General features: G+C 48.9%; 1 protein-coding gene across 1 annotated transcript in view; it reads right to left on the bottom strand.

Annotated features, from left to right (window-relative positions):
- LOC124029452 (unconventional myosin-Va-like) overlaps positions 1 to 17,211 on the bottom strand; it is a gene marked incomplete at its 3' end in the record, with an annotated part of 18,955 nt that extends 1,744 nt beyond the window's left edge. Inside the window, exons 1-4 of the mRNA XM_046341152.1 lie at positions 17,176 to 17,211; positions 16,074 to 16,163; positions 14,714 to 14,864; positions 13,393 to 13,577 (exon numbers count right to left, since the gene is read on the bottom strand). Coding sequence (XP_046197108.1) covers positions 13,393 to 13,577; positions 14,714 to 14,864; positions 16,074 to 16,163; positions 17,176 to 17,211 — 462 coding nt within the window. The remainder of the gene's footprint in view (positions 1 to 13,392; positions 13,578 to 14,713; positions 14,865 to 16,073; positions 16,164 to 17,175) is intronic.
- Between the last annotated feature and the right edge of the window lie 289 nt (positions 17,212 to 17,500).

Genomic DNA, 17,500 nt, shown 5'->3' with positions numbered 1-17,500 from the left:
GCTGCCTCCCCCTCTGGGAGATAACATATCAACTAGAACTGCTGCCTCCCCCTGGGAGATAACATATCAACTAGAACTGCTGCCTCCCCCTCTGGGAGATAACATATAGCATACAGCATATCAATTAGAACTGCTTTCTCCCCCCTGGGAGATAACATATCAACTAGAACTGCTGCCTCCCCCTGGGAGATAACATATCAACTAGAACTGCTGCCTCCCCCTCTGGGAGATAACATATAGCATACAGCATATCAATTAGAACTGCTTTCTCCCCCCTGGGAGATAACATATCAACTAGAACTGCTGCCTCCCCCTCTGGGAGAAAACATATCAACTAGAACTGCTGCCTCCCCCCCTGGGAGATAACATATCAACTAGAACTGCTGCCTCCCCCCCTGGGAGATAACATATCAACTAGAACTGCTGCCTCCCCCCCTGGGAGATAACATATCAACTAGAACTGCTGCCTCCCCCCCTGGGAGATAACATATCAACTAGAACTGCTGCCTCCCCTGGGAGATAACATATCAACTAGAACTGCTGCCCCCCTGGGAGATAACATATAAACTAGAACTGCCCCTGGGAGATAACATATCAACGAGAACTGCTGCCCCCTGGGAGATAACATATCAACTAGAACTGCTGCCCCCCCGGGAGATAACATATCAACTAGAACTGCTGCCCCCCCTGGGAGATAACATATCAACTAAAACTGCTTCCCCCTGGGAGATAACATATCAACTAGAACTGCTGCCCCCTGGGAGATAACATATCAACTAGAACTGCTGCCTCCCCCCTGGGAGATAACATATCAACTAGAACTGCTGCCCCCTGGGAGATAACATATCAACTAGAACTGCTGCCCCCCCTGGGAGATAACATATAGCATACAGCATATCAATTAGAACTGCTGCCTCCCCCCTGGGAGATAACATATCAACTAGAACTGCTGCCTCCCCCTGGGAGATAACATATCAACTAGAACTGCTGCCCCCCTGGGAGATAACATATCAACTAGAACTGCTGCCTCCCCCCTGGGAGATAACATATCAACTAGAACTGCTGCCTCCCCCCTGGGAGATAACATATCAACTAGAACTGCTGCCTCCCCTGGGAGATAACATATCAACTAGAACTGCTGCCCCCTGGGAGATAACATATAAACTAGAACTGCCCCTGGGAGATAACATATCAACTAGAACTGCTGCCTCCCCCTGGGAGATAACATATCAACTAGAACTGCTGCCCCCCTGGGAGATAACATATCAACTAAAACTGCTTCCCCCCTGGGAGATAACATATCAACTAGAACTGCTGCCCCCCTGGGAGATAACATATCAACTAGAACTGCTGCCTCCCCCTGGGAGATAACATATCAACTAGAACTGCTGCCTCCCCCTGGGAGATAACATATCAACTAGAACTGCTGCCTCCCCTGGGAGATAACATATCAACTAGAACTGCTGCCTCCCCCTGGGAGATAACATATCAACTAGAACTGCTGCCCCCTGGGAGATAACATATAAACTAGAACTGCCCCTGGGAGATAACATATCAACGAGAACTGCTGCCCCCCTGGGAGATAACATATCAACTAGAACTGCTGCCCCCCCCCGGGAGATAACATATCAACTAGAACTGCTGCCCCCCTGGGAGATAACATATCAACTAAAACTGCTTCCCCCTGGGAGATAACATATCAACTAGAACTGCTGCCCCCCCTGGGAGATAACATATCAACTAGAACTGCTGCCTCCCCCCTGGGAGATAACATATCAACTAGAACTGCTGCCCCCCCTGGGAGATAACATATCAACTAGAACTGCTGCCCCCCTGGGAGATAACATATAGCATACAGCATATCAATTAGAACTGCTGCCTCCCCCTGGGAGATAACATATCAACTAGAACTGCTGCCTCCCCCTGGGAGATAACATATCAACTAGAACTGCTGCCCCCCTGGGAGATAACATATCAACTAGAACTGCTGCCTCCCCTGGGAGATAACATATCAACTAGAACTGCTGCCTCCCCTGGGAGATAACATATCAACTAGAACTGCTGCCTCCCCCCTGGGAGATAACATATCAACTAGAACTGCTGCCCCCCTGGGAGATAACATATAAACTAGAACTGCCCCTGGGAGATAACATATCAACTAGAACTGCTGCCTCCCCTGGGAGATAACATATCAACTAGAACTGCTGCCCCCCCTGGGAGATAACATATCAACTAAAACTGCTTCCCCCTGGGAGATAACATATCAACTAGAACTGCTGCCCCCCTGGGAGATAACATATCAACTAGAACTGCTGCCTCCCCCGGAGATAACATATCAACTAGAACTGCTGCCCCCTGGGAGATAACATATCAACTAAAACTGCTTCCCCCTGGGAGATAACATATCAACTAGAACTGCTGCCCCCTGGGAGATAACATATCAACTAGAACTGCTGCCTCCCCCTGGGAGATAACATATCAACTAGAACTGCTGCCCCCTGGGAGATAACATATCAACTAGAACTGCTGCCCCCCTGGGAGATAACATATAGCATACAGCATATCAATTAGAACTGCTGCCTCCCCCCTGGGAGATAACATATCAACTAGAACTGCTGCCTCCCCCTGGGAGATAACATATCAACTAGAACTGCTGCCCCCTGGGAGATAACATATCAACTAGAACTGCTGCCTCCCCCTGGGAGATAACATATCAACTAGAACTGCTGCCTCCCCCTGGGAGATAACATATCAACTAGAACTGCTGCCTCCCCTGGGAGATAACATATCAACTAGAACTGCTGCCCCCCTGGGAGATAACATATAAACTAGAACTGCCCCAGGAGATAACATATCAACTAGAACTGCTGCCTCCCCTGGGAGATAACATATCAACTAGAACTGCTGCCTCCCCCTGGGAGATAACATATCAACTAGAACTGCTGCCCCCCCCTGGGAGATAACATATCAACTAGAACTGCTGCCTCCCCCCTGGGAGATAACATATCAACTAGAACTGCTGCCTCCCCCTGGGAGATAACATATCAACTAGAACTGCTGCCTCCCCTGGGAGATAACATATCAACTAGAACTGCTGCCCCCCCTGGGAGATAACATATAAACTAGAACTGCCCCTGGGAGATAACATATCAACTAGAACTGCTGCCTCCCCCTGGGAGATAACATATCAACTAGAACTGCTGCCCCCCCTGGGAGATAACATATCAACTAAAACTGCTTCCCCCTGGGAGATAACATATCAACTAGAACTGCTGCCCCCCCTGGGAGATAACATATCAACTAGAACTGCTGCCTCCCCTGGGAGATAACATATCAACTAGAACTGCTGCCTCCCCTGGGAGATAACATATCAACTAGAACTGCTGCCTCCCCCTGGGAGATAACATATCAACTAGAACTGCTGCCTCCCCCCTGGGAGATAACATATCAACTAGAACTGCTGCCCCCTGGGAGATAACATATAAACTAGAACTGCCCCTGGGAGATAACATATCAACGAGAACTGCTGCCCCCCCCCCTGGGAGATAACATATCAACTAGAACTGCTGCCCCCCCGGGAGATAACATATCAACTAGAACTGCTGCCCCCCTGGGAGATAACATATCAACTAAAACTGCTTCCCCCCTGGGAGATAACATATCAACTAGAACTGCTGCCCCCCTGGGAGATAACATATCAACTAGAACTGCTGCCTCCCCCTGGGAGATAACATATCAACTAGAACTGCTGCCCCCCCTGGGAGATAACATATCAACTAGAACTGCTGCCCCCCTGGGAGATAACATATAGCATACAGCATATCAATTAGAACTGCTGCCTCCCCTGGGAGATAACATATCAACTAGAACTGCTGCCTCCCCTGGGAGATAACATATCAACTAGAACTGCTGCCCCCCTGGGAGATAACATATCAACTAGAACTGCTGCCTCCCCTGGGAGATAACATATCAACTAGAACTGCTGCCTCCCCCCTGGGAGATAACATATCAACTAGAACTGCTGCCTCCCCCCTGGGAGATAACATATCAACTAGAACTGCTGCCCCCCTGGGAGATAACATATAAACTAGAACTGCCCCTGGGAGATAACATATCAACTAGAACTGCTGCCTCCCCCCTGGGAGATAACATATCAACTAGAACTGCTGCCCCCCTGGGAGATAACATATCAACTAAAACTGCTTCCCCCTGGGAGATAACATATCAACTAGAACTGCTGCCCCCTGGGAGATAACATATCAACTAGAACTGCTGCCTCCCCCCGGGAGATAACATATCAACTAGAACTGCTGCCCCCCTGGGAGATAACATATCAACTAAAACTGCTTCCCCCCTGGGAGATAACATATCAACTAGAACTGCTGCCCCCCTGGGAGATAACATATCAACTAGAACTGCTGCCTCCCCTGGGAGATAACATATCAACTAGAACTGCTGCCCCCCTGGGAGATAACATATCAACTAGAACTGCTGCCCCCCTGGGAGATAACATATAGCATACAGCATATCAATTAGAACTGCTGCCTCCCCTGGGAGATAACATATCAACTAGAACTGCTGCCTCCCCCTGGGAGATAACATATCAACTAGAACTGCTGCCCCCCTGGGAGATAACATATCAACTAGAACTGCTGCCTCCCCCTGGGAGATAACATATCAACTAGAACTGCTGCCTCCCCTGGGAGATAACATATCAACTAGAACTGCTGCCTCCCCCTGGGAGATAACATATCAACTAGAACTGCTGCCCCCCTGGGAGATAACATATAAACTAGAACTGCCCCAGGGAGATAACATATCAACTAGAACTGCTGCCTCCCCCTGGGAGATAACATATCAACTAGAACTGCTGCCCCCTGGGAGATAACATATAGCATACAGCATATCAATTAGAACTGCTGCCTCCCCCTGGGAGATAACATATCAACTAGAACTGCTGCCTCCCCCTGGGAGATAACATATCAACTAGAACTGCTGCCCCCCTGGGAGATAACATATCAACTAGAACTGCTGCCTCCCCTGGGAGATAACATATCAACTAGAACTGCTGCCTCCCCCTGGGAGATAACATATCAACTAGAACTGCTGCCTCCCCCTGGGAGATAACATATCAACTAGAACTGCTGCCCCCTGGGAGATAACATATAAACTAGAACTGCCCCTGGGAGATAACATATCAACTAGAACTGCTTCCCCCTGGGAGATAACATATCAACTAGAACTGCTGCCCCCCCTGGGAGATAACATATCAACTAGAACTGCTGCCTCCCCCTGGGAGATAACATATCAACTAGAACTGCTGCCCTCCCCTGGGAGATAACATATCAACTAGAACTGCTGCCTCCCCCCTGGGAGATAACATATCAACTAGAACTGCTGCCCCCTGGGAGATAACATATCAACTAGAACTGCTGCCCCCCTGGGAGATAACATATAGCATACAGCATATCAATTAGAACTGCTGCCTCCCCCTGGGAGATAACATATCAACTAGAACTGCTGCCTCCCCTGGGAGATAACATATCAACTAGAACTGCTGCCTCCCCTGGGAGATAACATATCAACTAGAACTGCTGCCTCCCCCTGGGAGATAACATATCAACTAGAACTGCTGCCCCCCTGGGAGAGTACATATCAACTAGAACTGCTGCCTCCCCTCTGGGAGATAACATATAGCATACAGCATATCAATTAGAACTGCTGCCTCCCCCTGGGAGTTAACGTATCAACTAGAACTGCTGCCTCCCCTGGGAGATAACATATCAACTAGAACTGCTGCCTCCCCCTGGGAGATAACATATCAACTAGAACTGCTGCCTCCCCTGGGAGATAACATATCAACTAGAACTGCTGCCCCCCTGGGAGATAACATATCAACTAGAACTGCTGCCTCCCCCTGGGAGATAACATATCAACTAGAACTGCTGCCCCCCTGGGAGATAACATATCAACTAGAACTGCTGCCCCCTGGGAGATAACATATAGCATACAGCATATCAATTAGAACTGCTGCCTCCCCCTGGGAGATAACATATCAACTAGAACTGCTGCCTCCCCCTGGGAGATAACATATCAACTAGAACTGCTGCCCCCCTGGGAGATAACATATCAACTAGAACTGCTGCCCCCTGGGAGATAACATATCAACTAGAACTGCTGCCTCCCCCTGGGAGATAACATATCAACTAGAACTGCTGCCCCCCTGGGAGATAACATATCAACTAGAACTGCTGCCTCCCCTGGGAGATAACATATCAACTAGAACTGCTGCCCCCCCTGGGAGATAACATATAGCATACAGCATATCAATTAGAACTGCTGCCTCCCCCTGGGAGATAACATATCAACTAGAACTGCTGCCCCCCCCTGGGAGATAACATATCAACTAGAACTGCTGCCTCCCCTGGGAGATAACATATCAACTAGAACTGCTGCCCCCCTGGGAGATAACATATCAACTAGAACTGCTGCCTCCCCCTGGGAGATAACATATCAACTAGAACTGCTGCCTCCCCTGGGAGATAACATATCAACTAGAACTGCTGCCTCCCCTGGGAGATAACATATCAACTAGAACTGCTGCCTCCCCCCCTGGGAGATAACATATCAACTAGAACTGCTGCCTCCCCCCCTGGGAGATAACATATCAACTAGAACTGCTGCCTCCCCCTCTGGGAGATAACATATAGCATACAGCATATCAATTAGAACTGCTGCCTCCCCCCCTGGGAGTTAACGTATCAACTAGAACTGCTGCCTCCCTCTGGGAGATAACATATCAACTAGAACTGCTGCCTCCCCTGGGAGATAACATATCAACTAGAACTGCTGCCCCCTGGGAGATAACATATCAACTAGAACTGCTGCCTCCCCTGGGAGATAACATATCAATTAGAACTGCTGCCTCCCCCCCTGGGAGATAACATATCAACTAGAACTGCTGCCTCCCCTGGGAGATAACATATCAACTAGAACTGCTGCCCCCCCTGGGAGATAACATATCAACTAGAACTGCTGCCTCCCCCTGGGAGATAACATATCAACTAGAACTGCTTTCTCCCCCTGGGAGATAACATATCAACTAGAACTGCTGCCTCCCCTGGGAGATAACATATCAACTAGAACTGCTGCCTCCCCTCTGGGAGATAACATATAGCATACAGCATATCAATTAGAACTGCTTTCTCCCCTGGGAGATAACATATCAACTAGAACTGCTGCCTCCCCTCTGGGAGAAAACATATCAACTAGAACTGCTGCCTCCCCTGGGAGATAACATATCAACTAGAACTGCTGCCTCCCCCTGGGAGATAACATATCAACTAGAACTGCTGCCTCCCCTGGGAGATAACATATCAACTAGAACTGCTGCCTCCCCTGGGAGATAACATATCAACTAGAACTGCTGCCTCCCCCTGGGAGATAACATATCAACTAGAACTGCTGCCCCCCCTGGGAGATAACATATAAACTAGAACTGCCCCTGGGAGATAACATATCAACGAGAACTGCTGCCCCCGGGAGATAACATATCAACTAGAACTGCTGCCCCCCCGGGAGATAACATATCAACTAGAACTGCTGCCCCCCCTGGGAGATAACATATAAACTAGAACTGCCCCAGGGAGATAACATATCAACTAGAACTGCTGCCCCCCTGGGAGATAACATATCAACTAGAACTGCTGCCTCCCCCTGGGAGATAACATATCAACTAGAACTGCTGCCCCCCTGGGAGATAACATATCAACTAGAACTGCTGCCCCCCCCCCTGGGAGATAACATATAGCATACAGCATATCAATTAGAACTGCTGCCTCCCCTGGGAGATAACATATCAACTAGAACTGCTGCCTCCCCTGGGAGATAACATATCAACTAGAACTGCTGCCCCCTGGGAGATAACATATCAACTAGAACTGCTGCCTCCCCTGGGAGATAACATATCAACTAGAACTGCTGCCTCCCCCCTGGGAGATAACATATCAACTAGAACTGCTGCCTCCCCCTGGGAGATAACATATCAACTAGAACTGCTGCCCCCTGGGAGATAACATATAAACTAGAACTGCCCCTGGGAGATAACATATCAACTAGAACTGCTGCCTCCCCCTGGGAGATAACATATCAACTAGAACTGCTGCCCCCCCCTGGGAGATAACATATCAACTAAAACTGCTTCCCCCTGGGAGATAACATATCAACTAGAACTGCTGCCCCCTGGGAGATAACATATCAACTAGAACTGCTGCCTCCCCCGGGAGATAACATATCAACTAGAACTGCTGCCCCCTGGGAGATAACATATCAACTAAAACTGCTTCCCCCTGGGAGATAACATATCAACTAGAACTGCTGCCCCCCTGGGAGATAACATATCAACTAGAACTGCTGCCTCCCCCTGGGAGATAACATATCAACTAGAACTGCTGCCCCCCTGGGAGATAACATATCAACTAGAACTGCTGCCCCCTGGGAGATAACATATAGCATACAGCATATCAATTAGAACTGCTGCCTCCCCCTGGGAGATAACATATCAACTAGAACTGCTGCCTCCCCCTGGGAGATAACATATCAACTAGAACTGCTGCCCCCCTGGGAGATAACATATCAACTAGAACTGCTGCCTCCCCCTGGGAGATAACATATCAACTAGAACTGCTGCCTCCCCTGGGAGATAACATATCAACTAGAACTGCTGCCTCCCCTGGGAGATAACATATCAACTAGAACTGCTGCCCCCCTGGGAGATAACATATAAACTAGAACTGCCCCAGGGAGATAACATATCAACTAGAACTGCTGCCTCCCCCTGGGAGATAACATATCAACTAGAACTGCTGCCCCCCTGGGAGATAACATATAGCATACAGCATATCAATTAGAACTGCTGCCTCCCCCTGGGAGATAACATATCAACTAGAACTGCTGCCTCCCCCTGGGAGATAACATATCAACTAGAACTGCTGCCCCCCCTGGGAGATAACATATCAACTAGAACTGCTGCCTCCCCCTGGGAGATAACATATCAACTAGAACTGCTGCCTCCCCCTGGGAGATAACATATCAACTAGAACTGCTGCCTCCCCTGGGAGATAACATATCAACTAGAACTGCTGCCCCCTGGGAGATAACATATAAACTAGAACTGCCCCTGGGAGATAACATATCAACTAGAACTGCTTCCCCCTGGGAGATAACATATCAACTAGAACTGCTGCCCCCCTGGGAGATAACATATCAACTAGAACTGCTGCCTCCCCCCTGGGAGATAACATATCAACTAGAACTGCTGCCCTCCCCTGGGAGATAACATATCAACTAGAACTGCTGCCTCCCCCTGGGAGATAACATATCAACTAGAACTGCTGCCCCCCTGGGAGATAACATATCAACTAGAACTGCTGCCCCCTGGGAGATAACATATAGCATACAGCATATCAATTAGAACTGCTGCCTCCCCCTGGGAGATAACATATCAACTAGAACTGCTGCCTCCCCTGGGAGATAACATATCAACTAGAACTGCTGCCTCCCCCTGGGAGATAACATATCAACTAGAACTGCTGCCTCCCCTGGGAGATAACATATCAACTAGAACTGCTGCCCCTGGGAGAGTACATATCAACTAGAACTGCTGCCTCCCCTCTGGGAGATAACATATAGCATACAGCATATCAATTAGAACTGCTGCCTCCCCCTGGGAGTTAACGTATCAACTAGAACTGCTGCCTCCCCTGGGAGATAACATATCAACTAGAACTGCTGCCTCCCCTGGGAGATAACATATCAACTAGAACTGCTGCCTCCCCTGGGAGATAACATATCAACTAGAACTGCTGCCCCCTGGGAGATAACATATCAACTAGAACTGCTGCCTCCCCTGGGAGATAACATATCAACTAGAACTGCTGCCCCCCTGGGAGATAACATATCAACTAGAACTGCTGCCCCCTGGGAGATAACATATAGCATACAGCATATCAATTAGAACTGCTGCCTCCCCTGGGAGATAACATATCAACTAGAACTGCTGCCTCCCCCTGGGAGATAACATATCAACTAGAACTGCTGCCCCCCTGGGAGATAACATATCAACTAGAACTGCTGCCCCCTGGGAGATAACATATCAACTAGAACTGCTGCCTCCCCTGGGAGATAACATATCAACTAGAACTGCTGCCCCCCTGGGAGATAACATATCAACTAGAACTGCTGCCTCCCCCCTGGGAGATAACATATCAACTAGAACTGCTGCCCCCTGGGAGATAACATATCAACTAGAACTGCTGCCTCCCCCCTGGGAGATAACATATCAACTAGAACTGCTGCCTCCCCCCTGGGAGATAACATATCAACTAGAACTGCTGCCTCCCCCCTGGGAGATAACATATCAACTAGAACTGCTGCCTCCCCCCCTGGGAGATAACATATCAACTAGAACTGCTGCCTCCCCCCTGGGGGATAACATATCAACTAGAACTGCTGCCTCCCCCTCTGGGAGATAACATATAGCATACAGCATATCAATTAGAACTGCTGCCTCCCCCCCTGGGAGTTAACGTATCAACTAGAACTGCTGCCTCCCCCTCTGGGAGATAACATATCAACTAGAACTGCTGCCTCCCCCTGGGAGATAACATATCAACTAGAACTGCTGCCCCCCTGGGAGATAACATATCAACTAGAACTGCTGCCTCCCCCCTGGGAGATAACATATCAATTAGAACTGCTGCCTCCCCTGGGAGATAACATATCAACTAGAACTGCTGCCTCCCCTGGGAGATAACATATCAACTAGAACTGCTGCCCCCCTGGGAGATAACATATCAACTAGAACTGCTGCCTCCCCTGGGAGATAACATATCAACTAGAATTGCTGCCCCCCTGGGAGATAACATATCAACTAGAACTGCCGCCCCCCTGGGAGATAACATATAGCATACAGCATATCAATTAGAACTGCTGCCTCCCCCTGGGAGATAACGTATCAACTAGAACTGCTGCCTCCCCTCTGGGAGATAACATATAGCATACAGCATATCAATTAGAACTGCTGCCTCCCCTGGGAGATAACATATCAACTAGAACTGCTGCCTCCCCCTGGGAGATAACATATCAACTAGAACTGCTGCCCCCCTGGGAGATAACATATAAACTAGAACTGCTGCCTCCCCCTGGGAGATAACATATCAACGAGAACTGCTGCCTCCCCTGGGAGATAACATATCAACTAGAACTGCTGCCTCCCCCTCTGGGAGATAACATATCAACTAGAACTGCTGCCTCCCCCTGGGAGATAACATATCAACTAGAACTGCTGCCTCCCCCCTGGGAGATAACATATCAACTAGAACTGCTGCCTCCCCCTCTGGGAGATAACATATAGCATACAGCATATCAATTAGAACTGCTGCCTCCCCTGGGAGATAACATATCAACGAGAACTGCTGCCTCCCCCTGGGAGATAACATATCAACTAGAATTGCTGCCCCCCTGGGAGATAACATATCAACTAGAACTGCTGCCCCCCCCTGGGAGATAACATATAGCATACAGCATATCAATTAGAACTGCTGCCTCCCCCCCTGGGAGATAACATATAGCATACAGCATATCAATTAGAACTGCTGCCTCCCCCCCTGGGGGATAACATATCAACTAGAACTGCTGCCTCCCCCCCTGGGGGATAACATATCAACTAGAACTGCTGCCTCCCCCTCTGGGAGATAACATATCAACTAGAACTGCTGCCTCCCCCCTGGGAGATAACATATCAACTAGAACTGCTGCCTCCCCCTCTGGGAGATAACATATAGCATACAGCATATCAATTAGAACTGCTGCCTCCCCCCTGGGAGATAACATATCAACTAGAACTGCTGCCCCCTGGGAGATAACATATCAACTAGAACTGCTGCCTCCCCCTGGGAGATAACATATCAACTAGAACTGCTGCCTCCCCCTCTGGGAGATAACATATAGCATACAGCATATCAATTAGAACTGCTGCCTCCCCCTGGGAGATAACATATCAACTAGAACTGCTGCCCCCCTGGGAGATAACATATCAACTAGAACTGCTGCCTCCCCCTGGGAGATAACATATCAATGAGAACTGCTGCCTCCCCCTGGGAGATAACATATCAACTAGAACTGCTGCCTCCCCCTGGCAGATAACATATCAACTAGAACTGCTGCCTCCCCCTGGGAGATAACATATCAACTAGAACTGCTGCCTCCCCCCTGGGAGATAACATATCAACTAGAATTGCTGCCCCCTGGGAGATAACATATCAACTAGAACTGCTGCCCCCCCTGGGAGATAACATATAGCATACAGCATATCAATTAGAACTGCTGCCTCCCCCTGGGAGATAACATATCAACTAGAACTGCTGCCTCCCCCTCTGGGGGATAACATATCAACTAGAACTGCTGCCTCCCCCCCTGGGGGATAACATATCAACTAGAACTGCTGCCTCCCCCTCTGGGAGATAACATATCAACTAGAACTGCTGCCTCCCCCCTGGGAGATAACATATCAACGAGAACTGCTGCCCCCCCCTGGGAGATAACATATCAACTAGAACTGCTGCCTCCCCCTCTGGGAGATAACATATAGCATACAGCATATCAATTAGAACTGCTGCCTCCCCCCCTGGGAGATAACGTATCAACTAGAACTGCTGCCTCCCCCCTGGGAGATAACATATCAATTAGAACTGCTGCCTCCCCCTGGGAGATAACATATCAACTAGAACTGCTGCCTCCCCCTGGGAGATAACATATCAACTAGAACTGCTGTCCCCCCTGGGAGATAACATATCAACTAGAACTGCTGCCTCCCCCTGGGAGATAACATATCAACGAGAACTGCTGCCTCCCCCTGGGAGATAACATATCAACGAGAACTGCTGCCTCCCCTGGGAGATAACATATCAACTAGAATTGCTGCCCCCTGGGAGATAACATATCAACTAGAATTGCTGCCCCCCTGGGAGATAACATATCAACTAGAACTGCTGCCTCCCCCCTGGGAGATAACACATCAACTAGAACTGCTGCCTCCCCCTCTGGGAGATAACATATAGCATACAGCATATCAATTAGAACTGCTGCCTCCCCCCCTGGGAGATAACATATCAACTAGAACTGCTGCCTCCCCCTCTGGGAGATAACATATAGCATACAGCATATCAATTAGAACTGCTGCCTCCCCCCTGGGAGATAACATATCAACTAGAACTGCTGCCTCCCCCCCTGGGAGATAACATATCAACTAGAAAGAACAGTGGTTCAAGAATCCATGCCTATGGAACACCACATCTAGATTTGTCTCAAGAGTTTACTCCTCAACACACACACCTGTTTGATGAGCTCGGGGTCGACGTCATGCTGAATCAGGGTAGCGTGGAAGAGACTGAGTTGCTGTAGGATGCTGTCCACCGTGTAAACAGCCTCTCCGGGGCAACTGGATGTCCTCTTTCGTAGGCCCGTGGGTTTAGACCCCAGAACTCCCTGGAAGTTCTCATGCTCCAGCATACCCGGAACTGGGATATTGTTGGACAATAAAATGTCACTTGTTGGTTAAGTTGTTTTGTTGTCGTTTCTCATTTGGACTGTGTGAGTAGTGCTACTCTTCCCTGGATGGTTATTTCAGGAGTATCACTACTGTACTTGTTTATCCTTCACCCTCACTAGCATTGCTCATTCCCACTAGCATTGCTCATTCCCACTAGCATTGCTCATTCCCACTAGCATTGCTCACCCCCACTAGCATTGCTCACCCTCACTAGCATTGCTCACCCTCACTAGCATTGCTCACCCTCACTAGCATTGCTCACCCTCACTAGCATTGCTCACCCTCACTAGCATTGCTCATCCTCAATAGCATTGCTCATCCTCACTAGCATTGCTCACTCACTAGCATTGCTCATTCCAACTAGCATTGCTCATTCCCACTAGCATTGCTCACTCACTAGCATTGCTCACTCACTAGCATTGCTCATTCCCACTAGCATTGCTCATTCCCACTAGCATTGCTCACTCACTAGCATTGCTCATTCCCACTAGCATTGCTCACCCTCACTAGCATTGCTCACCCTCACTAGCATTGCTCACCCTCACTAGCATTGCTCACCCTCACTAGCATTGCTCACCCTCACTAGCATTGCTCACCCTCACTAGCATTGCTCATTCTCACTAGCATTGCTCACCCTCACTAGCATTGCTCACCCCCACTAGCATTGCTCACCCTCACTAGCATTGCTCATTCTCACTAGCATTGCTCATCCTCACTAGCATTGCTCATCCTCACTAGCATTGCTCATCCTCACTAGCATTGCTCACTCACTAGCATTGCTCACCCTCACTAGCATTGCTCACCCCCACTAGCATTGCTCACCCCCACTAGCATTGCTCACCCTCACTAGCATTGCTCATTCCCACTAGCATTGCTCATCCTCACTAGCATTGCTCATTCTCACTAGCATTGCTCATCCTCATTAGCATTGCTCACTCACTAGCATTGCTCACTCACTAGCATTGCTCATTCTCACTAGCATTTACTTGCATATTATCATGATCATCATACTCCCATCATATTATGTGTTTAATTTGCTTTACTTTTTGAATAGACTGAATGTAAGTGGCTCTGCATAAGAGCGTCTGCTAAATGTCTCCTCACCTATCATGGGCTGCAGGGCCTCCTCCATGCATCTGACCAGCTGCTGGTAGTTCTGAATGACCAGATCGCTGAGGACCTGACGGTACTCTGACAGGTCAAAGTTACACAAGCAGTGCTCATTCTGACGCGGGGTGTTGTTCTTTACAAACGCCTACAGGACAGGGTTAGAAACAGGAAGTCAAGCCGCAGCTACAGATAAGGTTGTAAAAAACAGTCAACACAAGGGGTTTGTGTGTCCCATCCTAATCTCAGAACCTAGCACTACTCTCTCTCTCTCTGTGTGTGTGTGTGTGTGTGTGTGTGTGTGTGTGTGTGTGTGTGTGTGTGTGTGTGTGTGTGTGTGTGTGTGTGTGTGTGTGTGTGTGTGTGTGTGTGTGTGTGTGTGTGTGTGTGTGTGTGTGTGTGTGTGTGTGTGTGTGTGTGTGTGTGTGTGTGTGTGTGTGTGTGTGTGTGTGTGTGTGTGTGTGTGTGTGTGTGTGTGTGTGTGTGTGTATAGAGGATGGGCATCTGTGAAACTCATTCCACAACTTGAAGTGTCTCCATTTACGGAGTAGTTAGGACGCATCAGGAGGTAGAGGGTGTGGGGTTGGAGCCAACTCAGCAGGAAGCTGTACTTGCTAAGCAAACGGTGTGTGCTTGGTAACTGTGTTGCTAAGCAAACGGTGTGTGCTTGGTAACTGTGTTGCTAAGCAACCAGCGTGTGCTTGGTAACTGTGTTGCTAAGCAAACGGCGTGTGCTTGGTAACTGTGTTGCTAAGCAAACGGCGTGTGCTTGGTAACTGTGTTGCTAAGCAAACGGCGTGTGCTTGGTAACTGTGTTGCTAAGCAAACGGCGTGTGCTTGGTTACTGTGTTGCTAAGCAAGCGGGGTGTGCTTGGTAACTGTGTTGCTAAGCAACCAGCGTGTGCTTGGTAACTGTGTTGCTAAGCAAACGGCGTGTGCTTGGTAACTGTGTTGCTAAGCAAGCGGGGTGTGCTTGGTAACTGTGTTGCTAAGCAACCGGCGTGTGCTTGGTAACTGTGTTGCTAAGCAAACGGCGTGTGCTTGGTAACTGTGTTGCTAAGCAAACGGTGTGTGCTTGGTAACTGTGTTGCTAAGCAAACGGCGTGTGCTCGGTAACTGTGTTGCTAAGCAAACGGCGTGTGCTCGGTAACTGTGTTGCTAAGCAAACGGCGTGTGCTCAGTAACCACGTTTCAAAGCAAACGGCGTGTGCTCGGTAACTGTGTTGCTAAGCAAACGGCGTGTGCTTGGTAACTGTGTTGCTAAGCAACCGGCGGGTGCTTGCTAACTGTGGATTAAAGCAGTTGGAAAAAATCAGTTGAGCGTTAACTGTCATGAGATGATTCCTCTCCAGCCTACCTCCTCTCCACTGTACTGTTTTAGGCAGTGCAGGAACCGGCAGGTGTTGGCCAGCCAGAAAGACACCGTCTCAAAGTCATCTCCTCGCCTCTGGTGGGGGGTGACAACAACAACAACTATAAAAAGCAGATTGCAACAGTAACTCTTGGGGCGGGACTTTACAATGGGTCAACTGAACTTGACTTGGCATCCTCAGTATGTGATGTCACGTTCAGGCTCACAATTTAATGAGAAGTTTTCTTGTCACATAGACTGGATAGGTGCAGTGTAATGTGTTGTTTTACAGGGTCAGTCATAGCAGTACAGTGCCCCTGTAGCAAATTAGGGTTATAAGTGCTTTGCTCAAGGGCACATGGACAGATTTTCACCTTGACGGCTCGAGTATTCGAACCAGTGACCTTTCGGTTACTGATCGAACTCTCTAACCGCTAGGCTACCTGCCGCCCACATAATTCATCACACTGAAAGCCATTAGCATTCAATAGCATTGGCCTATCAAAAATCTAAATCTACCTTGGACTCCCTTGATGCTAACGCTGTACCTCGGGGGACTCCCTTGATGCTAACGCTGTACCTCGAGGACTCCCTTGATGCTAACGCTTTACCTTGGGGGACTCCCTTGATGCTAATGCTGTACCCTGATGACTCCCTTGATGCTAATGCTGTACCCTGATGACTCCCTTGATGCTAACGCTGTACCTCGAGGACTCCCTTGATGCTAACGCTTTACCTCTGGGACTCCCTTGATGCTAATTCTGTACCTCGAGGACTCGCTTGATGCTAATGCTGTACCTCGGGGACTCCCTTGATGCTAACGCTGTACCTCATGGACTCCCTTGATGCTAACGCTTTACCCTGATGACTGCCTTGATGCTAACGTTTTACCTCTGGGACTCCCTTGATGCTAATGCTGTACCCTGATGACTCCCTTGATGCTAACACTTTACCTCGGGGACTCCCTTGATGCTAACGCTGTACCTCATGGACTCCCTTGATGCTAATGCTGTACCTCGGGGACTCCCTTGATGCTAACGCTGTACCTCATGGACTCCCTTGATGCTAACGCTTTACCCTGATGACTGCCTTGATGCTAACGCTTTACCTTGATGACTCCCTTGATGCTAACGCTGTACCTCATGGACTCCCTTGATGCTAATGCTGTCCCTTGACTAACGCTGCGGGATGCTAACGCTCCCTGATGACTGATGCTAACGCTTACCTGATGACTGATGCTAACCTCCTCATGGACTCCCTTGATGCTGTACGGGACTTTGATGCCCGCTGATGACTGCCTTGATGCTAACGCTTTGATGACTGCCTTGATGCTAACGCTTACCTTGATGACTTGATGCTAACGCTGTACCTCATGGACTCCTTGATGCTAATGCTGTACCTCGGGACTCCTTGATGCTAACGCTGTACCTCAT

Source organism: Oncorhynchus gorbuscha, unplaced genomic scaffold (assembly GCF_021184085.1).
Source record: "Oncorhynchus gorbuscha isolate QuinsamMale2020 ecotype Even-year unplaced genomic scaffold, OgorEven_v1.0 Un_scaffold_6401, whole genome shotgun sequence".
NCBI lineage: Eukaryota > Metazoa > Chordata > Actinopteri > Salmoniformes > Salmonidae > Oncorhynchus > Oncorhynchus gorbuscha.
This window is presented reverse-complemented; position numbering and strand designations above follow the sequence as displayed.